Below are 27167 nucleotides of genomic sequence, written 5' to 3' on the forward strand. Positions count from 1 at the left end.
TTTGGCGCAGCGGGGTTGTACGATGGCATGGGTCCATCGTCATCGTTCGGCAGGTTGTGACGTCTGCGCGTCCGGTTCGTTTAAAGCATCCGTCCAGCCATGAACCGAACCTGATTTGAAACTCCCAACCACCCCCGACTTTCAAACAACCAAAAACCTTCTCCGACTAGAGATTTATCCTCCTGGCGACGATATACCCGATAGATTCCCCATCGAATAATACGAGCTGCCTAGCTCTAGCCGTTTGCCATGGCGTTGTTACAAACATCGCTAATTTGGATTACTGGCCTCATCGCTCTCGTCATCTTGATCATTGTCGCTATTACTTTCGTCGCAATATACAGTGCTCCTAGGGACCGTAGCCTGTTCGTATCCGTAGTCACCGTTCTTGCCCTAACGTCATTACTCGCGACTGTCTGTCTTCTACCGCTTGATATCGCACTTGTTTCGTCAACTACCGATAGTACTACTGGCACCAAGAAGAAATGGGCGAATCCGGACACAGTAGACAATATACTATTGAGTCTTAAAGTGGTTTATTACTTGCTGTATTCGTTGGATGCTTTGATGTGTCTTCTGGTTATACCATTTGCATATTTTTGGTAAGATTTCACGACTAGGAAACTCAAACAGCCAACTCGTGCTAATATGTTTTGTGTAGGTACGAAGAGTGGGATATCGACTCTACAGCAGGGTCACGGATTCGAGGCGCCTTCAAATACACCACGGCTTTTATACTTCTCCTGCTCGTCCTATTCCTTGTTGGATTCTTCATTCCTGTCGCTGCTCAAAGAAACGGCAAAGAACATTATGATCTCGACTTCTTCCGCAAACTACTTTTGGAAAACCGGGGTGAACGGGCCTTAACTTTCATAGTCGGGGTGCTGTTGTGCCTCGGTACGGTACTATACGTTGTCTACACAGCACCGGGTCTTGCCCTTTTCCCGGTTTCCCTCATAAAATCAATTCCAGCCATTTCTATCACTTCAGCGGAGGAAGCCCGTAGTGCTCTCGAATATAACCGGGAGAGACAACGAATCATCGAAGCCAAGAATGTGGGAGGGAATGGCCTAAACACTAAAGACAGAAGGGAGCTTGAGGCTTTGCAGCGAGAAGAGAGAACCTTAACTCGAAAACAAAGGCTAGCAGACGAAGGAAAGAATAAGTGGTGGCTCAAGGTTCGGGCAGCACTCAGGCCATTCAAATTACTTCTCGGGCTTCTTCTCCTCGGAGTTTCGGCTTTGCTCATTGCATCGATGTTGATCACAGGGTATTTTCTCCAGCGTTTTCATTTATAGGGTACATAAGCTAACAGTCAAAATAGTATCGACAAAATTAAGTTCTCCAAATGCGGTGCAAGATGTGGTTACATCCTCACCGATGTCAACATCTTCAACCCAATTAATTGGGTCTTTGTCAAAGCCTCCAAAGTATTCCCTGTCGATTACGTCATCGCCCTTCTGCTTGTGCTTTTCTTCTTCACCTCGACCGTCGTCGGGCTCGCTTTTATCGGCATTCGTTTCCTTTGGATTGTCATCTTCAAGATTCGCAGTGGTCACACAAAACCACAGGCCCTGCTTATGGGCACAACACTACTCACACTCTCCGTCCTCGCAATCAACTATGGCCTGACAATGTTTGTGGCGCCACAGTACTCACACTTTGGTGGCCAAAAGTACTGTACATGGCCTATGAACGAGCCAGGTGTCGTCCGTGACTGCACAAATCACCCTGATCATCTCATTCCGTGCTCTGCCGGCGCCACTGGGCCCGCAGCAGAAGTCTGCACCCCCACCGTGGTCTCAACTTTTATCAACAGGATCACTTTGAATTATCCGTTCTTTGGTATTTTCACATTCTGGGCGCAATTTGCATTCATTGGGTTATTCATCATCACGGCTTTGACAGCGTTAGTAAGAACCCCTAAGATGAACTTCGAAGATCAGCTAGCGGATGAAGATGAGGAGGAAGAAGAGAGCTTGTTGGGGGCAACTGGGAACAGGTTCGCCGGCGCATGGGAAGATGTTCGTGGGAGTTCTAGGCATGGCAATAACTACACGATCAATTCTCATTGATCAGCAGCTCTCGTCCCTCCTTTTCCGGTTTCTATTGCATCGTTCTAAATTTCGTATTATTGATTTCAACAATAGCTGAAAGGGCGAGGTGGGCTTGCTTTTGGGTATGCATATTGATTGTGCGGCATAAAAATTAACTTCAAATATGGGACTTGTTTTTGTTGGTTATAGCGGAATACTGTATTGGTTTTTGGTAGTTGCTATCGTGGATCCTGGTTCTGGTGTTTGCAGGTGTGTGGGAATGGACTTTTATTTATCTTTACCATTGCATGGAACAAGCCCAATGAAATTTCACGTTTCCGGCCGTGACTGAGAACTGCATACATTAAAAATTCTGGTGACGATAATAGCATAGATCACCGTATATTTATGCGTCTACACTAACCGCTGCAGAGTTGGCTAGACGCAATGCGGATTTTGTCGAGTCGCCGGGGCGAAGAACTAACTATCCTCAACACACATTTTGCAACAATTACCTATCAGGTCGGCTGGCCCGAATTACTTTTTAGTATCAGTTACATTTACATTTAGCGAGTGAGCTGATAGGTATCTTGACGCACTAGAATGCAAGCCTAAGATAATGTTTGAAGAACGAAAAATTCACAGAATGATTTCATTAACCTAAGTGATCAATATAAAATGCTATTTTAAGAGTCTTGTAATCCAACGCTACCTACCAATATAATACCAAATCCTTAAGTTCACAACAACCGTCTAGACCGCGACACCTTCATATACCCCGTTAGGTAAGTATACATGAGTTTAAATTTAGCGTAGCTCTATCGCTCGAGTCGACGTGTCTTTCAGTTCCCCATGCATAGCCCCATACACATAGGTGAACCCTCGAATTAGGAACTTTCCATCTTCCTCCGGGTGCAGAACAAGAGGGTAGGTACTACCTAGAGGAACGGCAACCGAATCACCCACCTTTGTCGAAGAAACGCAGCACCCCAGCAATCCCCCTTCAGTGACATAGAAACTCGACTCTGGATATGTAAAGTCCCATACTGGTTTCCCAAACAAAGCCCCATCGGCTTCCGAAGATTCACTGGCAAGATCTTTAGAGACATATTTGGCAAATATTTCGCCGTCGAGTACTATCTTGAGGTATGCCACGAACCGATGAAGGAGAAGCCCTTCATCTGCTGGAAGACTTTTTTCATTCAGTCCAAATGAAAAGGTATTCCCCGCTGCGTTTAGTAGGTTTTTTGTGAATGGAGTGGACGATGCGGTTGCCTGTTCTATGATCTCCAAGATTTCTTTCCAAACCTGCTTTAGTTTCACAGTGCCTTCTTCAGAGCTCAGCATCGTGGTTCCAAAGTACATTTCGTTGTATGGCTGTGAGATCTTGATAGTGTCGGCAATGAACCCATCCACAGATAAAATATTGTCCTTCTTATCAATGCTCCAGACAGCTTTCGAGTCCCCAGCCGGCTTCCAAGGTACTCTATTTCCAAACCTAAATGGGTTCCTGAAGAGCATGGAAACGTTCCACGCGGGTATCCATGAGGGACTTTCAACTCCAGCGAGATACAGTAAGACATCTGTATTCTCGAAGTTTACCAAGGCAGCCTCCACAGAGTCTCGATAAACTTCAAGAGAATTTTTTCCATAATCCGGTGTCAAAAGCTCGGCACCTTTAGAAAACCTCATCAGACCTCTCAGCCCATAGATTACATCCCTAGCATCTAAGCAACCGTAGTTGGATGCCAAGTAGAGCATCGAAAGCCAATTCTCGGGACGTTTGAGTTCGGTGGTAGTAGCTGCCCACCAGACGTTCGTCTTAGAGAACCCCCATCGCTTAGAGAAGTCAGTTTCCATGATAATATACCCCGCCACAATTTCGACAAGGTCCCATGGGACAGTCTCATAGCCACAATGCGCTGTTCGCTCTCTATTGGCGTTAACCTCTTGGATAACCCAAACACGAGTGAAATAGGGAATGGAATAGAACCAAGCCAAAGCTTTCCATAGTTCCTCTGAGCTGAAATCGCACTCATCCGGATTGGGAAGGGTCTCGCGGTGTTTAAATACGAACTCTGTCATGTTGTTCATTGCTTTGAGATCCGCAACTGTCACTTTGAGCTCTCTGCAGAGGAAGTCCGATACTACTCGGATGGCTTCGATCGCTGGACCAGCCTTATGATCTTCGGTGTCAGGGCCAAGCCAGGAAACGACAGCTTGAGCATTCTCATAGATTCTCTTCATCTGTTGAATCTGTTTTCCTTTCTCCCCGTTGTGCTCTTGGTCGATGCTAGTTGTTTTTACACATAGTTAGTATAAATATTTCAAGTACATGCATCGTGATATTATAATACCGCAGCTTAATTACGTATACAAAGAAACTTACCAGATAATGTCAGCCCAGAGAAAACGGGCTCGGTCCGGATAGCGCAAGTGGTTGATAGCGGTCCACAGACTTTGAGTCACATTTAACCGCTTTCCATCAACAAAAACAGGGTTTTCTCGGGTAGAATCACCCCAGACATATGAAAGGGCTTCATATGGGAGAGTGTTTTCCCAATCCGTTACATGAAGTTTGCAGTAGATGGGTGTATCTTTCTCTCCAGGGAGAATTTCAACGACTCGGAATGCTGTCTCTTCTGGTAGGCGGAGGAAGACATAGCCTTCCGACGTAATTTCGTCGACATCCATGTTATATTTACTTTGTACGTGGATTGCGTTTAGGATTGACAGGGAAATATTTTGAGACAGTGATAAGTCTATAAGTTTGAGTATACGGGGTTTATTGGGATGTCATGAACTACGCTCATAGAAGCTAGTACAACTGAATCGAAGCCGGATGCAAGGCTATATATGTTTAATCAACTGAGGCTCCATAGCAGCTGCCATGTGGCGCAGACGGCGAGAAACTGGGAAGGGATCCTGACAAGCCATGGAAGCGCCCTCCTTGAATATTTCAGCCAATCGCCACTTCGTCCTTCCGAAGCTAGCCAAACCCCGCTCGACATTGCCGTCGTGCTGCATTTAATTCAATTAATCAAGACCAATAGAATATCGCAGGTATATTTAATACCCACTTGGTGCTCTTGACATTTACAAATAATGCATGTCCCTTTCGTCAAAAATATATTCTCGAGAAAACCTCAATATACACACCTATCAAGATCATTAAATCGATTCCATTATTATTATATATATCAACGGTCAAGTTTTTCAACTACAGCAAGAATGTCCTCAAGTTCAACGCAGAAGTACAAACTCATTTACTTCGTCCCCGTCAAGAACCTTGATGCTACGAAAGCCGCAATTTTTGCCGCCGGCGCAGGGCGGTACCCCGGACCTGGAAATTATACGGAATGTGCCTGGGTCTCCTTAGGAACTGGGCAATTTAGGCCTGGTGATATGGCAAATCCGCATCTTGGAGAAGTAGGAGAACTGAAGCAAGTAGAAGAAGCGAGGGTCGAGACGCTTGTCATTGGAGAGGAGGTTGTGCGCGAAGTAGTCCAGGCACTCAAGAGGTTAGTCAAAACCATACTATATATACGTTAACATATTTTATGGGTGGTAGTCTATAGCGCTTTTCCAAAATTCCCTAACTAACTATGTTTTTTTGAAGTGCCCACCCATACGAGGAGCCTGCATACGACGTGACCAAATTAGAAGAATTCTAAAGGCCAATAGTCTGATCAATTCTTTTAGCAAGGCTTAAGGTCTCCGGCGCTATTCTTTCTAAATTTTAATTTCTTTGGGATGAAGTGAACGTTTCCTTGGTCATTGCTATCCCGAAATAAGATGTTACAACGTGTTACGGAGCATGTAGGCCGCTATCGCTAGTAATTAGCAACAGTCAAACCATAACCCCCATTCTACCACGAAACTAATGATCAGTATCTTTGAGTCTGTCGTACAAGGTTTCTTGGAGATTTTATTTCGTTAGCGCCATTGGTTTAAACAGTGGTGGTGGATATAGCCACTAAAATGGTCGATCCCGCGAAAAAATAACGCTCGGCAAACAATATTAGCGGGCCTGCGTTAGTCACCCGTCCTCATACTTTCTCCCTACTGCAAATGTGCACAGCCGAATAGATACATAAATTTTCGAGGTCGAGTACCTACTATGATGTCTAAGGTAGTAAAACTCCATCATTTTCTAAAATTGCTGAGGGATATGCATGCGTGTGGCGTAGCTATCTGTACAGCTGTGCGGGGTAACAAAACCAGTAGCCGCGCGTTATAATATTTCGACAGTGCAGTGTAGGCGGATTGGTTATGATATGTATTTATATCAGCAAAAAATTCTCCACCAACATCGAGTTCGTGATCCGAGGTTGATTGTTCTTTTCACCTTTTACTCTGCCTTAGGGTGCGGATTTTCTAATTACTATATTCACAAAGTTTTGTCATTAACCATAGCTCAGACCCCTCAAATTATATTGGCCAGGTTAAGCCGGCTCCTCAAAAGATGCCCGACTATGCTAGTTACACTGTCGGTTGGATATGTGCTATACGAACAGAGTATGTCGCTGCACAGGCCTTTCTCGACGAAAATTTCGGGACACCCGAATTCATACCACCTGGGGACAATAACCACTACACGCTAGGCAGAATCGGGAAACATAACGTAGTTATAGTTGTTCTACCAGACGGCGGATATGGCTTGTCTTCTGCAGCAGCTGTGATAAAAGATGTTATTCGTAGCTTTCCCAATCTTAGAATTGGTCTAATGGTAGGGGTCGGTGGAGGCGCTCCAAGCCGAAAGAACGATATTCGCCTCGGAGATATCGTTGTCAGTTCTCCACGTGATGGGCATGGCGGCGTCTTTCAATACGACTTTGGCAAAGTTACGGAAACTGCGGACACAGAAGATGGCACAAGTGTTCAGCGCTTTCAAGAAACGGGATTTTTAGCCCCCCCTCCAGTTTTCCTACGAACAGCGGTTAATGGCCTGGGCGCTAGGTATGAACTGCAGGGGCACCAGATCGAAGAGGCTATTGAAAGTGTCCTTCAAAAGAACCGAAAGTTGAATCGGAAGTATAAGCGTCCCCAGGCAAGTAGCGACAGGCTATATAGATCGGATGTCATACACCCTTCTTCTGAGGACGACGAAGAACATTGCGTAAAAAGTTGTGGCAACGATGCGTCGAAACTAGTCGTACGGCCAGAAAGGGATGAGGATGAAGACAACCCCGCAATTCACTGTGGACTAATTGCTTCCGCAAATTGTCTTATGAAGAATGCCACTGTCAGAGATCAAATTGTTGCAAAGAAGGGCGTTCTTTGTTTCGAGATGGAAGCTGCGGGATTGGTAAATCAATTTCCTTGTCTAGTTATCAGAGGGATATGCGACTATTCGGATTCTCACAAAAACAAAGAGTGGCAAGGATATGCCTCAATGACGGCGACAGCATACGCGAAAGACTTGCTCAATGAAATCGCTCCAAGTAGGGTGGAGGCAGAAACAAGGATATCAGAAATCCCCGGTATTTTATCATCAAGTAAGCTACATATTCCGCAGAAATGATCGAGAGGCAAGAGGTTGGCAGTAGATTCACTGTATAGATGTACATGTAATGTTAGCTAACTATATCTCAAATCTAAGTCGAGAAGACAACGTCTGAAATAAATGCAAGCGTTCAGATTATGGGGGCCAGTCTTGGGAATTTGACTACCAAACAACATCAGGTAGCTATCAAAGCCTGGCTCTCGCCTTCGGACTGCTCAACCAACTACAACAAAGCCATTCGCCAACGTCACAAGGGCACAGGAAGCTGGCTTCTCGAAAGTGACAATTTCGACAAATGGAAAGCTGATCGAAATTCGTTCTTATGGTTGCATGGCATTATGGGGTGCGGGAAGACAATTCTTAGTTCCACCGTTATTGAAAACCTCTCTTCCCGTCGACCCCTAGTTTACTTCTACTTCGACATTACTGATGGCGACAAACAAACGTTCGATAAAATGATTCGGTCACTTCTCTACCAACTCTATCATCAATCTAGTCAAGCGCCGCTGCCGCAGCTTGAGGAACTGTTTCACTCTTGTCAGGATGGAAACATACAACCGACCTCCCTATTGCTTTCGCAAACATTCCTAGGCATGATCGAAAAAACCGAAGAGATTTGGATAGTCTTGGATGCACTTGACGAATGTAACCAGGAAGAGAGGGTCGAATTACTCTCATGGATGAAAGGGGTTCGGGCGGTCTCGGAGCGAAAGAATGTTCACCTTTTAGTTACAAGCCGGTCAGATAAGAATGACATTGAATCTGGAATAAGAAAACTGGCCCACACAGACTATTCATTAGAGATTCGAAGCGGTTTAACAAGTAGTGACATTTCTGCATATATTCGTTGGCGGGTCAGGGACGACGACGGTCTCGAAAGATGGCGAGCATACCCAGATATTCAAGATGAGATGGAGGCAGAACTCCAACGGAAGTCAGACGGCATGTGAGTCCTGATTGGCCCATAGGTAGAGATCCTTAACTCTAGGTGAATATAATAACTAATGGTACAAAAAAACCTAGGTTCCGGTGGGTTGCATGCCAACTTGATGCTATCAGTAGTTGTCTCGACCTCCGTCAGTTGCGCCAAACTCTTAGATCGCTTCCAAAAACCCTAGATGGAACATACGCTCGGATCCTACATGGAATCCCTGAAGACTACAAAAAAAGTGCTATAAAGATCCTTCAATTTTTGACGTACTCTAGAAGACATCTGTGGATCGAGGAGGTAATTGACATAATCGCAGTCGACCTCGAGGAAAGTCCACACTTCGATCCGAAGTATAGAATGCCGAATCAAAACGAAATCCTTTGTTACTGCTCTAGCTTGGTAACTACGGCGAACGTATCTATTGATCGGACACAACTTCAGCTAGCACACGCTTCGGTTAAGGAGTATCTATTGTCAAGTCGGTTAGACGACAAGATCGCGCCAAACTTTCAAGAATTTCATGCGAACGCATCAATATCGAAGATCTGCTTAACGTACATCTTACACCTAGATCTACCGGAGCCAATGAGCTTTGATGAAGATTCGTTAATCCGGTTTCTAAAAGCCTTTCCATTCGCAAGGTATAGTGCAAGGTATTGGATGGAGTTCGCGATAGGTGTCGAGGCTGCGGATCAAGATTTACAGGCACTCCTGGAGAAGCTTTTTTACGATGATAAAAGATTTTATCGGCTCTGTTATAATCTTTATCAGCCAGAGCCCCATCCATATCAATATTTCATGTCCGTGGAACAAATCTCAAAAGTTTATTACGCATCGGCTTGCGGCCTACGAGGCATGGTGGGCTCTTTGATCAGCGCCGGTTCCCAACTCAACACCTTCGGCGAGTTCGATGATCCGGCACTTTTTGCAGCATCGGTTTGCGGTCATTGCGATGTCGTGGAGATACTGTTAGCTAATGGGGCTGACGCTAATAAGCAGGATGATTATTTTGGCTTTCCAATTCACGCGGCCTCGAGATTTGGTTATGTGAGAATTGTTAAATTGCTGTTAGCCAACGGAGCCAACATCAATGCTCAAGGTGGCATTAGTAGTACAGCTCTTGAAGCAGCTTCATCTGCGAATCACGTGGAAGTTGTTGAATTGCTACTGGAGAATGGGGCTGACATCCATCACCAAGGTGGATATTTTTGTGGCGCACTCGCAGCAGCATCACGTTACGGCCATGATGATGTTGTCAAGTTATTACTTAAGAATGGCGCCGACGTTGATCAAGGTTATCCACTGGAGAGGGCAGCGAGCCACGGCTACAAAAGGGTTGTCGAAACGCTGTTAGAAAACGGTGCCGATATTAGTATTCAAGGAAAAGAATATGGCGGCGCGCTGCGAGCAGCATCTAGCTGTGGCCATCCAAATATTGTTGAGTTACTACTCAAAAGGGGAGCTGATTCCAATGCTAAAAGCGTATGGGGAAATGCACTCGAGGCGGCATCAACTCATGGTCATCATGAATCGGTGGAGCTTTTAGTAGCTAACGGTGCTACTATCGATCAAAGTGGGGCACTTCATGCGGCGTCGAGTTGCGGCCACGAAAGGATTGTCGAAACGCTTATACGTCAGGGCGCAGATGTCAATGCTCAATTTGGAGTACACGGCAGTGCGCTTCAAGCGGCGTCAAGTTGCGGCTTTGAAAAAGTTGCTAAACTACTATTGATTAACGGTGCTGACGTTAATGCACAAAACAGTATGCCTAGGGCAAGCCAAAATGCACTTGCGGCCGCGGTGTCTCGTGGCCACGAGAAAGTTGTGGAGTTACTTCTAAAAAATGGCGCTGATATTAGCGAAAGCGAATGCCACGATGGATTGATTCAGATAGCATCAAGTCGAGGGCACCTCAAAGTTGTAGAAATTCTGTTGGCGAACGGGAGTTCAAGAGTGACACCGAAGAACGAGCAATGCTCGAGGTAGTTAAAGCGAAAATACATGGATCTGTAGATGATCTAAGTGGTGCACATTTCAGAACTTGTACGCCGATCGTGCAATGATATATCGATATGTACTTATGTATATATATTCTAGACACAGTTGAGGAGTCTGGCGACGAGACAAATTCTAGATTCCTTGAGTTAAGTTACTTAGTATTATACCGCTATTTAGACTCCGTAACACCCCCTTCGGGATGGCCGCGCACTATGAGGCAACTTCGTAATGTAGTTGAAGGTTGAGGGCGAGAGAAATAACTATATATAATCGATCAATCGTCTTAAGTATGAACAACAAAAAAAAAAGCAGTATACCGATTTCAGAGGACTCACTTGGGGGGCAGGGACTCTACTGGATATTCCTACAACTTAAAGATAAATGAATGTGGCTGAATGAGATCTCGAGATGCATTTCACTCTAAATTAATTTATTTTAACTATTTTAAAGATATATAATAATATAATCAACGTAAGGATTTCACTACCGCGTAGGTTGTAGTATGCATAAGTATGTATGGAATTTCTGGTGTGTTCTCGGAAGAACAGAGGAATCCGGGTAGTATACTTATACGTGGGTGGACACCCACGCATATATAGTCTCGATACTATATTACTACTAACTACCACTCCACAGAACGGAACCCTTATAATCAAAATTAATTGTTTTCTAAAAACCCATTTTTAAAATTGTATTATTATATTAATAAATTTATTTTGGGTATTTGACTTTCTAATTTTTATCAACAGCCGAAAGACCGGAGTTCCCACGAGCTGGACATTATCGATAGTTGCATGTTGGATCCATGGATCGAGGTGAATGATATTCCAAAGGACTCTGACACCATCTATTCGATGAAGTCTCTAGATATTTTTGGCCTATTTCTGAAGCGTTGGAACGCGTCCTGGTCTCGTATGAGAATTTACAACGGAGACCCCGCAGATAAGCTACGACATATATATTGATAATATACTTACGTTACATATGGATACATACCTCGTGATGTCTGCTGTGCCGTACATGCACATATCCTGTTACACCACGGATATATTAGGCAGCTCGTACACACGGAATTCGAATGAATATTAATTAATATCAACCGAAGTTTGTATTGATTGATCCCTTTCTTAAAACTGGTTGTCAATCGAAGGAGAAAACTAGGAACGCGGGAAAATATTTCTAATTATCAACGACCATATACCATTAATCATATTTCGAATATTTCAAGACTTAGGCAGTAGAAGTACCAGTTTTGTTTTCGAGGTCCAAATTCGTATCCAGCCGCCCAAACCGTCCCAAATTTGAGGCGAGGGATCGATCCTGAGGCAAACATGCATAAATTGAGATCCAGGCAGTTAGGCAAAATCGATCTCGATTTCAGGAGCGAAAAAAAACAAAAAAACATATTCTGGTGGTTCTGCTTCCGAGCTGAGTTTAGTCAATCACAATACTCTTTTTTTGAAAAAGAAAAGTTCCAGCTTTACGAAATTAAAGTTATATTGTATCGAATCGTATATTCTCTTTTTGATATTTCTCTAAATGCCGCCGACAAATGTTCTCCTCGCCGGAGACGCTTCAGTTGATGTCTTGATATACCCAGCCCGGCCAGGCGAGAATACATGGCATAGACATATGCTCAAAACCTGCAGGCAGAGGAGCGGGGCCACTCTAATTTCAAAATTCCTGAGCTATGTCGCTCTTGATTACGATCTCAAAATCCATGAGCCAATACTTGTCGGCCCGGTAAATATTCAACACGAGTCTGTCAAATCAATTTTGGAATTGGAGATACATGATGACAACGACCCTTCCTATCTTACGTTGAGACTCAATCGCACCCAGCAGTTGAATTATCAGTCTACATGGCAGTCTCCATGGTCTTCAGCTTCTTTGGGGACTATTGACAGTACTGAAAAAGACATTTTGGTTTTCCAGGATGCCGAGGGCTCTTTCAACAATCCAGACGATGCGATACATCTTTTGCAAAACGTTCGACCTGGAGTTCTTATTTACCACATGGCACCCAGGCTAGCCCTTGGAAGTATCTGGGAAACTATTCGAAATGGTGTATACATGGATGGGGGCACCCAGGATCCGGAAAAACTTGTCGTCGTGGTAAGCGCAAACGACCTCCGCGCCGAAGGTATACAACTTTCACATGGGCTGTCTTGGGAAAAGACTTGCGAGGATTTTATCGAACAGCTCGGATCTGTAGGCAGCCTAGTGTCTTTGGTAACCTGTGCCCATCTTGTGGTAACATTCAGCTGCGATGGGGTGATATATCATCGTGGAGGGCAATTAAACCAACCGATTCTATACTTCGACCCACATTGCATCGAAGGGGAATTCCTGCGACAAAATTTGGGAGAGGTCCCAGGGATAAAAGAAGCTTTTATCGCGGGCATGGTCACACATCTAGGCGGGTCAGTGAGGAACCTAGAAGAGGCTATCGAACTAGCGCTTCTATCTTCCAGGCGTCTAGCGGCCTCGGGTCTTGTTCGGGGCCTAAATTCTACAGACAAACCAGAGCACCTAGTGTCTCACATAATGGGCACTTTGGTCCCATCCGAATATTCCATCTTTAAATTATCAATTCCTTCGGATGTTATTGGTAGTGGTTCAGATCACTATTGGTCAATTCTAGACCGCATGGTCGGTGACCCAGCCCAAGTGGCCCGGGACGTCGTTAAACATGGGATTACTTCTTCTGGCTCAAGCGGAATACCTACGGCGCGATTTGGTCGACTCGTCCTAGTCGACCGTCACGAAATCGAATCGTTTCGGATCATATCGAATGTTCTGAGGGATTATATCGACCTTCCGCAAACTAGGCCTATCAGCATAGCATTTTTTGGACCGAGAGGTTCTGGGAGGTCGTATGCCGCCATCGAAATGGGTAGGACTTTGTTAAATGGACGAAAGATTTCTAAATTTCGTATGGACCTTACCCAAATCTCAACTCCAACGGATTTGATCCCAATATTTCACTCAATCCGCGATTGTAACTTGGAGGGCGGTTTCCCGTTAGTTTACATCAATGGATTCGATACTCTAGTACCTGGATCTTCTCTTCCCTGGTTGTTTCACCTATTAACACCGATGCTCCACGGGCGATTCGTAGATAATGGCGAGAGCCGACCTATTGGGCGAGCAATCTTCTTCCTTGGATCAATCAACTTCAAAACCTACCAGAAGTTCCAGAACCAGCTTGGGGGTAGTTCTCGCGGCTTGACACCTCCACGGTTCGAAGAGTTTTTAGGATGCCTTCATGGATATGTCAACATGCTAGGGCCTGATTGCGTCGGGGAGCATGATAGATTATATCCTGTCCGCCGAGCTGTCATTCTACGAGAACTTCTCGACAAGAGGGAGCCTAAGCTGAAAGTCGATGGGAAAATATCAATCGACGAGAGCGTTCTTGATGGTTTATTACTCGTGCCATCGTATAGACAAGGAATACGGTCCCTAAAGTCAATTATTTCGATGAGCAGGCTCAATGGCGCTCATCAATTTGAAAGAGCTGCATTGCCACCTGCCGGTCAACTAGATCTCCACGTCAATAGCGATGAATTTATGAGATACCTTGACGGGAAGATTCTTGCCGAGTCCGTGAGAGAGCACTTGGCGCAAAACATTCACATAGAATATCTTAAAAAGAGATTTTCTATGGGGATGAGCGATGAAGATCGGAAACGGCCAGGACACCAGCCTTGGGACCAGCTCCCCGAAGAGTTTAGAGAGTCTGCTAGAGCACATGCAGATAATATACCACGAAAATTGAGGCTCATCTCATGCTTCCTTGCCGAGAAGCAAGATCATATGCACCGCAAACCGGTTGAAAAATTCAGCCCTGACGAAATCGAGGCTCTAGCGAAGCACGAGCACGACAGATGGAATGCCGAAAGACTGCAAAAACAATGGACAAAATCTTTTAACACAGATCCGACTGTTCGAACTAGTTCCTTTTTGGTTGCTTGGAGCGACCTTGCAAAGGAGTGGCAAGACGTTGATCGGGAGCTGGTGGCATCTTATCCAAATATTCTTCCTGAAGATTACCAGATATACCGTATGGGGGGTGTTAGGTAACCCCGAGTCCGGATGTATGTAATTATAAACCATTTCCTTCCATACAATCATAATATATCGATATATCCTTATTATATAGCATATAGCGTTTGTATATGCCTAGTAACTATCATAACTTGCACTGCCTTCTTAGTTGCTAGACTAAGGATAGTAAACCGGTCTTGCCGGTTAGGTTTATTGAAAAAGATTTCGACTAAACTTTTAAAACACCGTCGAAAGTTAATAACACCGCCATATACCATGCCATATATTTACAAACGCCATCCGTGTAAAACAAAAACTCCATCCGCTTTGCATAAAATAATAAAACAATCATAAAATTTTGCCTGATACCTTTTTAATGTAATCTTTTTCGCTCTTGATTGACCAAATAAGCCATGAAATCACAACCACCGTTGTCAATGGAACCGTAATGGCAAAATACATCCAGATGTGCTTCGACACCACGACACTCCCATCTGATTCCCAATTAAACATTGACATACTAAAAACCGCCTTTTTCATTAGATATCAGCTATTTTGGCCCTGTAAAAATGAAATAAGCCTCTCAGGCTCTAATAAACTCACGGCGACGAAAGTTCCGGGTAAAAATATTAAGGTAATAATTGCTATAGTTCTCATGAACGAACTATCCTTCCGAGCCGCAGTTGCAGCAAATTCCGAGTTTTTCGCAATCATAATGCTTATTTGGCTATCAATCTAGAGAAATACTAAAATTAGTGTCTGATACTTATCAATATATGGGTTCTACTAGGTATATGGACGTACCATTCCATGTTGAAACTTAAGTTTTCCCGGAATTGTATCTAGATCGTGTTTTAATGTCCCGGATAGATCATTCTGGGTTCTGACTTGTTGACAAAGCTTTCGTGAATATGTTGCTACCTCTTCCTTGCTTGCGTTTCTTTCAATAGTTTGAAAACACTGTAACAGTTTTGCGGCTAGGTCTTGTTCAAATGACCACCGCCTATATAGTGTTAAATGCAGTTTCTCTAGCTGAAATAGCAAACTGCGCATACTCTCAAGACCTTCAGTCTTCCTACCAGCGAGTTTATCATCCTGAGCGAGTATCCTATCGCTCAGAGTGTTCACTTGATCCCGGGTTTCTTGTACTTGCCACTGTAGAAGGCATGCAGGGAGAAACATGAAATCCGGTGGCAATGGTGCTGAGAAGTCGGATGGGAATTGAATGTTACAAATCAAATTCTCCAAGTCGATGCCCCGGTCTGTAAAAAGTATGCATCCCCAATCCGCGTCTGATTTGCTACGACAATTGTTAAGTTCTGTAAGGGCCAGGCTGAAATAAGGAAGATCGTCTTTCGGTGTCTGGACTATGAAACCTGTCATTCGAGAGATTGGTTAATTTACCCATGCTAACTAGCGCCCTAATGGCGCATACAAAAACAGATAATGTATACCAAGGCAGACTTACTTGTATGATTCTCCGTCTCCACCACAGCTGAACCGGTTGTCCCCTTCTCGAGAAAATATAGGAATTCATCCCCGATCCAATTTGCTTCTTTCGCTGCCTTGAGGATACTCGACTGCTTAAAGAGTCCAGCTCTGTCCGATGTTGCACTTTGAACGAGTCTGTCTTACATTAGTAACTCGCCCATCAGGTGAAACCGCGCCGCACTTGCATGAATTCATGAAGAGTTAGTAAACTTACAAGACCCGAAACCGATTTTTTTCCATATTTGTCCTTCTGTCTCTCTATCGGAAACGAATACTGATAGTTAGATATAATGCCGTGGTATTTGCATTACGTATTGACATACAGCTGGTGTAGACTTTATGAAATCAATCGCCGTCTTGGTGTCGAGTCCGTCCCAATTGATTGGCCCACGGATTTTCCATTGTGACCTCTTTGTAATAGGTTTCCAAAGTTAGATATTGAGATATCAACTAAAACGTAATAGATTCTGAAATGGAAAATATTTTAAAGTGATACCTCAATAACCATAGCACTGGTTACGAAGCCCCTGATAGTTACAGTTGCGCTCATGGTTGTAAGTACCAAGTGGATATTTCAGCTCGACAAAGGGTGGGTATTGAAGTTAAGGATCTACGATTCCGAAACGGGCACAGTTCTTAGAAATTGAAAAACACTATGCAACTAGGTTTAGTAAGGCCGATTCGCATCCGTAGTTATTTTGAGTCGGCGCCCCGGTATATTAGATTCGCATTAATTGTGAAAATTGAACTTTCGTCTAAGCTGTAGGGGTCGGCTGTTGCGCAGGCTATGCAGCGCTGTCTTGAAATCGGTGTCCGAGGATCAGTATAATACTAGCCAGATCAGGTTTAAATTCCCCAGTACTCGGGTGGGGTTTTGGCTTTTATATAAAATACTCTGTGTATAGGGCGATTAATGGCATTCCCTCCTTTCTGATTCGATTTGGGGAAGCGCTGAATCAGCCTTTTCAGGTCGGCGTTAAATTAACAGGCAGCCTGGTCTCATGCTTTCCGCTGCAGAATATGCGGGTGCTCGAGCAAACGAGGCTTAAATCAACATCCTGCAGCTTGCAATGCCAAAAATAAGGTACCAATCATTTTTTTGGCCAGAAAGATAATCAGTTGCATCTGTGACCCCTGGCGGGGAAAAAAATGAAGGATCGTGTGTCAGCTTGGCTTTCGGTCCGTGCCGTCGGGTTTAATACTGCTAACTGTATTTTTTGCCTCTTCCAGAGCTTGCCCAAGTGGAGAGCTTCGATGGTCTCCTAGCCTTGGAACATTGACTACCTAGGTATCTTTGAACAAACTAAACTTTCATTGACCAAATGGGCAGCTGGTAGATCTATAGATTACATGAGACAACTGGGCAAGGCATACCCCGAGACAAACGTGATTCCCAACTTAGCGCCCGTCATGGAAACGTCGATAGCATCCGTATGACCCTCTCCTCGCACTTCCACCGACCCATGTGCGTAATACGTATGTTATTTCATTCATGCATCGATAGACTACAAGTTTATATAAACTCTAGCGAAGCCATCGATTCCTCGTACTCAGCGATAATTGCTAAAATATATCGTTTATCATCATCGCGATATCCCCTCTAGCCTCTTTAATTCAAAATCAAGGACGAATTTTCTACAACAGCCATGTCTTCTGCCCCTGGATCGGCTGGTGGTGCGCAAACGCCGCAGCCCCCTGCACAAAACACAATTCCCGTGGCCCCTGCACCACTTGACCCAGCAATTCGCGAATTTGTCACACAAGAACTCTACAAGAGATACAAATTGATTCGCGCCTCCATGGATTCGGGCAATGAACCTGCAAAATCGAAGGATGCATCCCTTCAAGAAGATTGGGAATCCCTACCAGAGCATCTGAAGGCCTCCACAAGAGCACAAGCGGATGATATTCCCAGAAAGCTCGAATTAACTGGCTATCGGATGTCCAAAGCGAACGATGAAACGAAGGATGGACTCCAGCCTATTGAGAAATTTACACCAGAACAATTGGAATACCTTGGAGAAGTTGAACATGACCGATGGGTTTCTGAAAGAATCAAGAGTGGGTGGCAAGCAGCAGGGAAACGTGACTCTTCTGCCCAAAAGACGCCGTTTTTCACGCCGTATGCAGAACTAGAGCAGAAATGGAAAGATGTAGATAAATTTATGGTGGAGGGGATTTTCGAGATTCTAGGGTTGGCAGGGTATAGGGTTTTCAGCAAGAACTAATCAGAGGGATTGATTGAGAGTGCAAATACGAAGAACTTAGTAGACACGAGACTAGATTTGGCCATTGTTTTTATCTAACGAACTATTATCGAATTTATTTACTGGCTAACTAACTAGCCGCTATCCCATGTCATGTCTAATATTGATAAACCGAGCCTCCACCTACATACGGTACTATACTTAGGTACTTGAGATACTTTCCAACACGGCTCCGGGCGGCATGTTCCGCATGTGTGTTGGGCTGAAAGGTTGTAAAGCTACTCGCATTTATAGCATAATACATCACAGGGCTTCTTTCAGATCTGATATTGGTGTTTTTAAGTTTTGCATGGTGAAGGCTAGATAATCTTTGTCGTGGAATCAAAGGATTGCGCTCAAGGGCTCTAGGGTCGCATTTACTTCTTTTCCCTCGCCGAATACTATTACTACATGCAAGTACTAATTTAGAGCGTTGCTATCATGTACCCAGGATCTTCTTTATAAATTTAAGGGAACATTTGCTTGAACGATTTCCAGAAGAGATCTCTGTCAACAAACACTTTCGGTCTCCCTAAACAATTTGATTTCCAAACACTTCTAAGTAGTTGGGAGGATCTTTAACCAGGTCCAATAGCCGCTTCCACCTCTACCATCATCATTATTATATATTATTGTTCTACCCTGCACCACTTAATACAAGGTTTGAAAGCTAACTTCTCTCGGATCCACTTCACTCCACATCTTGTCCAGAATTACTCATTTCTCACATCGGATATCAAAGAAACTTAAAGTTCACTTTGCACTCTAGCTCGAGAACTATGAATAAGCAGAGTTCTGGCTCTAGAAGGCGAAATGTATTCCGAGGATAAGGATAGAACAGGAACTTGCGAAGATGAACCTATTTGCCGGCAATCCCCACGGCTATCGCTAAAGTCCGCGAGTTCTAATACGGAAAATAAAGAGGACCATTCGTATGATGAGACCTCGAGGAGGATCGGTCAACAGGGGTCCGCGAAGCAAATAGGCGCGTGATCTATCCTACATCTGAGGGAGAAGGCGAGCTTTGAGCCCCTGTATGTTCCGACTCTGTCGCCGCAAGTATTTGGAATGCGAAAGTGGAAGCCGTCATACGAGTCCTTGATCGCAAGGCCGTTCAATGAACTGCCCTGCATCTTGGAGTCATTAATACGTGTAATGCAGTTGCGGTGATCTACGAGGGTGACGGCCCTTGGGGGGCAAACGAGATTATCACTGAATTACGGGGCCTCTTGCCAGCAAATATCTTCTCGCGTATCAAATTTCTCAAGTCCAGAGTAGCTAAAGGAGCAGCGCTTGGCTCTGCGGATTATGCGGAGCTGACGAAATGCGGTGCCTGTATAGGCATAGTGGGTGTGTGGTGGTCTGCGGGAACCGTGGGGGGGTATCTTACACCTGATAACGAAGAAGATGTATATGGGATTACATGTCACCATGTCCTTCTGCCGACCAAAACAAACGCGAACCCTAAGGACTCTGTTAAGTCGGCGATTGGTTAGTATTATCTTGCCGAAAGATGTATTAAGTATGCTAATGTAAAATTTAAATAGAGTATCCAAATTTTTTGAATAGTGTTGGTGCTATCCGTGGGGCAACATCGCCCGGTGCACTCAAACTTAAAGTTGTCCAGCCCCCATGTGGGTACTATGGAGACACTATCAGTTCCTTACAATCAAGGAAGGAGGAGGCAGAATCACGTTTAAAGGTAGTCGAGAATAAGTACGAGATTCCCGGTGAGCCCACACCGGCGGCGTCGATCAAGCTTTGGAGCAGTTGTATCATGGATGTTGAAAAGCGACTCAGTCATATTTCCCAATTTGTCAGGGACTTTGGGGAGGTAGTTGCTACTTCTGGATATAGAGTTCACCCTGGAACTGAAAACAATTTGGATTGGGGTATCTTTCGGGTCCGTGAGCATCGTACCGCGATCAATATGGTGAGTCTTGCACTTCCGCTGAATCGAAATGAACCGATGCGGAAATATCGATATAGGTTATTAACCGTATCGATCGGCGCCATATAGATTATGACGGAATTTGAACGAGAAGGGGTTTGGAAATCTCTAAGATCCGCCCCGTGTCTTCATCCCGATACTAGCGACCCTGTACTCGATGAGGAAGTCGCGAAAATCGGGATGAAGATCGAAGACCGGTCTAACATTTGGCCGGATAAACGGGGTCAAGGACCCCGTTAACTTCAAAGAAAACCGCAGAGTGACCAAAGAATGGTGCATCGTCGGCTCTAAAAGCTCCCACAAGCAGTTTTCGTCTGCTGGCGATTCCGGTAGCTTTGTTTTTAATAAAAGCCTGCAAGTTGTGGGCATTATAACGGCAGGCTGCGACCACGCCAACGGGTTAACCTGAATGACGCCCATATAACTTGTTCTCGAGGATATTCAGCAGGTCATGGGGAAAAACTTCAAATTATTCGTACCAGGATAGCCAGCCGGTTTTAGGGCTATAGGTTTGCGCATTAGGGCATATGTCTGTACAGCGTATATCCATAATTAAATGCGTACCGAGATATCTGAATATCGAATAAACCTACTAAGCAAACTATTCTGATGTCCAGCTTTATTGGTATTTTCGGCCCTCTAGGTGAGGGAGGTTTTATCTGTATTGGATCCACGTAAATGCCCCTGATATGTAGTTATGCAAAATATTGCCCGGCACGCATGTGGAGCTGATTGAAGTATAAGTTGGTGTAAAGAAATGCTCCCAGTAAAGAGTTTATCAATCGAATTAACCCTGGAAATAAGCAATAGATTTTGAAGATATAAATATCGCGATATCAATAGCCGAAACCAAGAGTCAAGTCAGGTGCACGCGAACCTCCAAACCATTTATCGAAGAACTCGAGTAAGAGGACGTATAGAATGCCACAAGCACCCCAATTGGCCAAGAGAGTCAAGAATAAAGAGTTTAGATACGGATTTAGCAGTATAGGGCTTATAGAGCCCGCAGTACCTAGCGCTAGGCCAGTTTTCCTTCGAATCTTAGGCCTGGGGTTCGAGTTCACGTTCAAATATAGTTTTTCGGGGACAGTAAAGTATGTCACGATTACGTTTTAGTGTGTTTAAGTACGACATTGCATTGTTGCACACAAAAATTTAAAAACGAAATGTATTGTTTCTCTTATATCTTATTAGGTCCTTTGTGGAATACAAAACATAAGTTGTTTTTGGTGTTGAGACTGAGTGGAGTAAGTGTAAGCATACATGAGTGATGGTGTTGATCGATTGATTATGCAAATGTGAATTCGAAAGAATCTATCTATCGGCTCAAGCTAGTACGTATACTAGTTAGACTTGTGCTTGCCGCGAAGTAACAAGCCAAACAACACAAAAAATACAACATACATACAGCACCTTGAATCGAAGCGTCCGAATTTTGTCGAACTTGTCGGATCAGTCCGATTCGGATGCTCGGAGGAATTTGAGCAAACTCGAATGAGGATCAATCTCGGAATCCTTTAATGGTCGCCTCTAAGCCCGTATCAACTCCGGAGTATGGAGCAATTGAAACTAGAATCTAACTTTTGAGCAGTCGAAGCGCGAAGGCCTGGTTTAGCCGACCCATTTTAATATTTTTATATTTTAAGTTTGGACTAAACGCCTTGCCAAATTCGGGTTACCTGCTCATAGTATAACAAGACAACACACAGTCTCTCTGCTTTGCATTTTTGGTTAGATAGCAGCATTGTAATTTAACTACACCAGACGAGACTAGATTGTCCAGCATATGGTAGCATCAAGCTGGTCCCGACACATGGAGTATGGGCCCTTTGGAAATAGTATTAATAGGATATTGTAACTTGCTTCACCTAGCCACTAAAGTTTCTCATACCGCACCGCTAGACGTACCTAAATGCGCCAACGGTGATAATAATTCTTTGAAGCGTTAGTATTGACGCCTCAATCCGTGTCAGATATTGGCCATTTTGTTAGCCCAATCTGAAATGCAAATTTTATACACCTATCCGCGATCGAACACTAAGACTAAGTGATCAGATCTAGTTCGAATCCAGGTCGAGGCCAAAATTTCGCCGAGTTACGACTTTCTTTGTTATAGATGGACTTCATGCGCATGCCACGCTGTAATTTGTCTGGGTGGATTAGGGTACGGGACATAAGCACTTATCAAGATCTGCTCCCATGTATACTTAAAATAGTTATTGTACCCCTCCACTAAGAAATACCAACGTTTGATCTAGAGAGATAACGCAAATAACGACAGAGTATAGGGATAAATTGATGCGTTCGGCAAACCTTTGCAGTTAGCATGGTATGCCGAACGGCGGTGTTCAATAGAAGTTAGTAAATCGCCCTTGCAGATCCCGAGTTCACGCTAGCTAATGGCCTACTTTAATCAAACCAAGGCCTCAAGTACATACATATGAGGTATGCACATGTATTATACAAACATTCTAAACTTAAGGCCCCACGTGACCCTAATCCAGACTTGAATGGTAGTCTAAAAAACAACCATGCAGCCCAATAGAATATTATCAAATTACCTCGACCAGGTGTTCACTTTACTACATACATGCACATATAGTAGGTTAATTAATCCAAATCATGCTTCTCCCTTAGCACTGATATACCATAATCCTGTTATAATTAAGCTGCTAGTACTACTAAATACACCAATGGATTGCATAATATAAAACTAATCTGGTTTAGAATTATGATATTTAGTTACGTTGACAGCATACTGCAGCTCAAATGGTTATAGCATTCCTAGGCTCGTCGGTCAGGCTGCGCAAGCGGGGATTTCGGCTTTCACCAGACCCCAAACGTTGCAAGCTATCCCCACGGTAGATAGAAATTGGTGTGAATGGTAACGTTGGGCCATAGTCTAGTTGATATATATATTCAGATAGCAGCGCTATATGCATATGTCGAGCTAGCTAATAGGGATTTAGGTCTTTAGTAAACACAAAAGAAAGAAAAGGAAAAGCTTATTTGGTGATTTAAATGCAAATGTGGGGGCTCTAATAAGAATACATTGAGAAGAGAGAAGTAGGTTTATGAGCAGATATTTTATGTGCAATCTTCTTCGATATAACGCCAACGATTTTTGATATAAAGAGAACAACCCGGTGAAATTTGGTGAGGGAAATGTGGTTAATCCAGATTCTAACTTTTAATGACAGCTTGTGGGCTTCCACATGGATAGCTAATACGGCAACTTAGGGTAGGTCGTGGGTGCCACTAACTACGGCTAAATTTTCTGCTAGAACCGCAGCCGAAAGAAGTTTTCATTGTCTAGGGGAGGGGCCGGGAACTAAGAGCTGCAAGATTCTGGTGGTGATAAGCCCGAACTATACCTAAAGTGCCAACTTAGGACAGTTATCCACTTCGTCTTGTTCAGTGGGGCTCTGCCAGATACTCTGCTTACTAGAACAAACCCCCACAGCTATCAGGTAGTCTTGTCTAGGCGGGGTCTAGCAAACGGTTACAGAGTTCGTATTTGGAGGTTTAACACTGTTTCCATAGAATAACGTGGAAAATACCCATTAGGCTAGAAAAGTGGCTTTTTTATAATTTAAATGCTTTTTTTTTTTACGAAAGGGCAGGGGTTTACGAAGCTACCGTTCAAATCCGAATAGTATACTAGCAGCTAAAATTACATTTTAAGCTTGCGAATGGCATTCTGCAATCTCGCATGTCATGTGTATAATGTTGCAATACCATACTACCACGAGGAAGTAGAAGGCCAATGCTCTATCGACGGAGCCTCGATCTCTGGCGGTTAATGGTTACTGCTTAGCGTGGATATATACACCCTGGAGGTGGATATATACACCCTGGAGGTGTATATATTAGGCCCGATGCAGCTCTAAGGTAAGTTGAATTTGCTAAGAGACAAAAAGCGTACTTATTCATCATATGGAATACTTGAATTCAACCGGCAGTTCATGCCCAAAAGCTTGCTAGACCACCCTCAAATCGAACTAGCCCTGGCCATGCTTCCGATCTCAGCTATAAACATAATTCAAAATGTTTCCACTAAAAAAGAACCGACGTGCCTGCGACCGATGCCGCGCACAAAAGTTATCCTGCAAGTGTATGGCTGAGGATAGCTCTTGCATTCGATGCTCGAGGGCTCAAACAGAATGCTATATCGCCCTCGGATCGAAGAGGACGATACAGCCTTCTATTTCCCGGCCCCTAGAAGAAATACATCCCAACGTCCCAAAGTTTGCTCCCGCAATCTCAAATCTCGACGTTTGCGATTCATCCCGAAAACTCGCCCTCTCTAAGCTCAGGGCCGTTATCGATGGTAGTTAGCCTCCTAGTCTCTTTTCTATATTGGCCCAAAGCTAATATGACCGTAGGGGATACGTACTTCTTCCGATTACGCCGAGGATTGATTCCCCAATCGGAATAATTCTCAGAAAACTATTGAAAACACGATTCCCACAAACTCAGCACTGCATCACAATATACTATATTCCGGAAAGGATGCAAGCAATATCTATCGGAGCAATTACCAAATCTTCCCAGGTCTAGGGTGTTCAAACTTCGACGGTATTTTGGCGATAGATCTTGATATAGACCAACTAAACCCAGTGTCTCTAGATCATATCGCACCAAGTCCAGTGGAATCGTTAGCATCTATAGATCTATAGCCAATTATTTTGATGAAGAATGTTCAAGCCTCTCACCACTGTGGGCACTATCACCAAGCATACCTACTACATTTTCCGGGTTACAGATGCTTGAATGGGGGGGGGGCCTAAGCCCTTATGACCAGGGCACAAGGCCCAAGCCCACTAAAAAAGGAGCAAATCTACAATCACAAACAACTGAGCCAAGATATAGCTCCGATAATGGCAAGGCTCGATCGCAATCATCGAATGACTGGATTAAAACAATGACGGAGTTGAATACGAAGCTATATCTGCGTTGGGATGAGATGCACTTCGACGAAGAGCTTATGGAGGGTAATTAATCCCTTTGTGATAGACGAAATATTATTATTGTCGCAAAATTCAATCGACCTGTATAACAAAAACCGACTAGACATTCCCCGCAGTAGCTCCCCTTTGACGGGCCAGGCAGCAAATGATTGCGATATCCTACGACAATTCGAACCCAAGCAATCGGAAGATTTTACTCTTTCTGAGAGCTTTTCGAGTTGCAATAAAACACAAGGGAGTTTCCGATGCTTCAAGACCCAGCTTCTATCTTTCTCTTGCTTTCGTCTGGACTAAAATTGTTGAATATCTACCAAAAGCTACTACTAAGGCTTCAAAGCTGGAAAGCTTCCTCTGGAACTTGCCCTCAGGTGCCGAGCTTGAATGTCGGACCATTTAATATGACTCTACAAGCTTCACCAAGCCTGCGTGCAATATTCATTCTTCAGTTTACGGAGCACTTCTTCTTCTGCTTACGCAAGGAGCCGGCAAGTCTAGAGAGCTCAAGTAATCGATTACCAGAAAGAACGGGCCCGAATCCACTAGCCGATGTTGCTGATAACGCATTAGAAGAAGTTAGGATCAAAGAGATTGAAACCTTAACTACCATTAGAAAAATGCAGCGGACTATTCAGGTTGGTTATCTTGTTTAACCCCACGCTGTCGAACCGTTTTAAAGGATCGAGTTACTTTCTGTGCAGTGCTTATTCACCGACGATCTCATTGATGTAAAGTTGTATCTTATGTCACTAAATATCCGCAATGTAAATAACGATAACACGTATAGACTTTGCTATCTTTTCACATCTTCTCACTCAAAGTACTTAACTGCGGAAGATTGCAACCAATGCAATCTAAATAAATTTAGAAATCATCTAAACCAAGCTTGCAAAATCCATCGTAGAAAATTACCACATATGCTAGGTTACGTATTGTGTTGCGGACTATTAAAGACCAGCGTGTGCTTCGGCCAATGTTTGTGACACCTCACTTGTGTGACCTACGCAATTACACAAGCTAGAGAAGCTGTCGATCTCTTATTCGCCGGCATATGATCGATAGTTCTATTCATATCCATGTCTTAGATCTAAACAGTTTGCAGATTTTATAATTGGAGATCCACAAATCGCCCGAACTAACTAGCCAGCAGTTTGGAATTGTTTGGGGCCATGGATCATTCCTACTATTTACCTGAGTACCTGAAAAGTTCGTACCCATTATATAACTATTTGTAAAATATGAGAATTCCAACAGAAACATGGTAAATCATGGAGTTTTCCCATCAAAAACCTACGTTCCTTGACACTGAAGAACGTGGCGGAATGTTGGATCTACAGACATCAATACCGTACGTACGTCGCACACTAATTTATATCTCAAAAACTTAAGGGTTTCAGAGAAAAAGAAAGAAACATTTGCACCTTCATCTCCTAAAAATACATGGTATTCGTATGCGACAAATTCGATTTGTAAGAGCAATTACATTATACACTAGAATAGAAAGGGAGAAAAAAATGTGGCTCGATCAACGAAGAACGAGTCAGGTGTGAACAAGTAACAACGATCCGAACAGGGAACAACTCCTCATTAGTAGCGCTGGCATAAAAGGGTTGGTAAAGGGTCAGGCGGCAATTGATGGTGAACAACAGGTTGGGCGATGATAACCGATGATGACCCGGTCAGGTAGTAAAGTTGGATCTCAGGTAAAGAGAATTCTGCTGCTTCTTGACTAAGTAGTTTACACCTGTGTCTAATACATACACGAGTCTCTGCACCCCCTGTCATTAACTTCCTCTACCCCTCGTTTCCGTAAAGTGAAAATTATTCTTTTAAGAAAATAAACAATATCATGAAGAGAATATGTTCTTTCTCCGCAAGAACATGTAAAAAAAAAAAGAGAATTAAGTCCCTGAAGGGATGTGCGAAAGGAGATGGCTGAGGGAAAAACTACGGAGGGGTTTCCCGAGAGGTCATTCGTAAAAAATTACCGA

General features: G+C 43.8%; 8 protein-coding genes across 8 annotated transcripts; 6 read left to right on the top strand and 2 right to left on the bottom strand.

Annotated features, from left to right (window-relative positions):
* Window positions 1-249: 249 nt before the first annotated feature.
* AOL_s00078g170 (uncharacterized protein) lies at window positions 250-2075 on the top strand (the record flags this gene model as incomplete). The annotated part of the gene is made up of 3 exons (XM_011123433.1): window positions 250-602; window positions 662-1270; window positions 1325-2075. 3 exons carry the CDS (start codon window positions 250-252, stop codon window positions 2073-2075), a joined length of 1713 nt encoding a protein of 570 aa, XP_011121735.1.
* A 768-nt stretch (window positions 2076-2843) lies between these two features.
* On the bottom strand, window positions 2844-4730 carry AOL_s00078g171 (uncharacterized protein; the record flags this gene model as incomplete). The annotated part of the gene is made up of 2 exons (XM_011123434.1): window positions 2844-4329; window positions 4426-4730. The coding sequence occupies 2 exons, from the start codon at window positions 4728-4730 to the stop codon at window positions 2844-2846; spliced, it is 1791 nt and encodes a 596-aa protein (XP_011121736.1).
* A 537-nt stretch (window positions 4731-5267) lies between these two features.
* AOL_s00078g172 (uncharacterized protein) lies at window positions 5268-5710 on the top strand (the record flags this gene model as incomplete). Its single annotated transcript, XM_011123435.1, has 2 exons — window positions 5268-5557; window positions 5656-5710. 2 exons carry the CDS (start codon window positions 5268-5270, stop codon window positions 5708-5710), a joined length of 345 nt encoding a protein of 114 aa, XP_011121737.1.
* Window positions 5711-6501: 791 nt separating this feature from the next.
* Window positions 6502-10459, top strand: AOL_s00078g173 (uncharacterized protein; the record flags this gene model as incomplete). The annotated part of the gene is made up of 3 exons (XM_011123436.1): window positions 6502-7534; window positions 7639-8488; window positions 8566-10459. 3 exons carry the CDS (start codon window positions 6502-6504, stop codon window positions 10457-10459), a joined length of 3777 nt encoding a protein of 1258 aa, XP_011121738.1.
* Window positions 10460-12010: 1551 nt separating this feature from the next.
* AOL_s00078g174 (uncharacterized protein) lies at window positions 12011-14557 on the top strand (the record flags this gene model as incomplete). The annotated part of the gene is made up of 1 exon (XM_011123437.1): window positions 12011-14557. The coding sequence occupies one exon, from the start codon at window positions 12011-12013 to the stop codon at window positions 14555-14557; it is 2547 nt and encodes an 848-aa protein (XP_011121739.1).
* A 469-nt stretch (window positions 14558-15026) lies between these two features.
* AOL_s00078g175 (uncharacterized protein) lies at window positions 15027-16562 on the bottom strand (the record flags this gene model as incomplete). Its single annotated transcript, XM_011123438.1, has 7 exons — window positions 15027-15041; window positions 15125-15256; window positions 15326-15897; window positions 15990-16147; window positions 16227-16270; window positions 16336-16422; window positions 16509-16562. The coding sequence occupies 7 exons, from the start codon at window positions 16560-16562 to the stop codon at window positions 15027-15029; spliced, it is 1062 nt and encodes a 353-aa protein (XP_011121740.1).
* A 1096-nt stretch (window positions 16563-17658) lies between these two features.
* AOL_s00078g176 (uncharacterized protein) lies at window positions 17659-18240 on the top strand (the record flags this gene model as incomplete). Its single annotated transcript, XM_011123439.1, has 1 exon — window positions 17659-18240. One exon carries the CDS (start codon window positions 17659-17661, stop codon window positions 18238-18240), a length of 582 nt encoding a protein of 193 aa, XP_011121741.1.
* A 1054-nt stretch (window positions 18241-19294) lies between these two features.
* AOL_s00078g177 (uncharacterized protein) lies at window positions 19295-20449 on the top strand (the record flags this gene model as incomplete). Its single annotated transcript, XM_011123440.1, has 4 exons — window positions 19295-19352; window positions 19420-19749; window positions 19806-20191; window positions 20279-20449. The coding sequence occupies 4 exons, from the start codon at window positions 19295-19297 to the stop codon at window positions 20447-20449; spliced, it is 945 nt and encodes a 314-aa protein (XP_011121742.1).
* Window positions 20450-27167: the final 6718 nt, after the last annotated feature.

Source organism: Orbilia oligospora (assembly GCF_000225545.1).
Source record: "Orbilia oligospora ATCC 24927 unplaced genomic scaffold scaffold00078, whole genome shotgun sequence".
Taxonomy (NCBI): Eukaryota; Fungi; Ascomycota; class Orbiliomycetes; order Orbiliales; family Orbiliaceae; genus Orbilia; species Orbilia oligospora.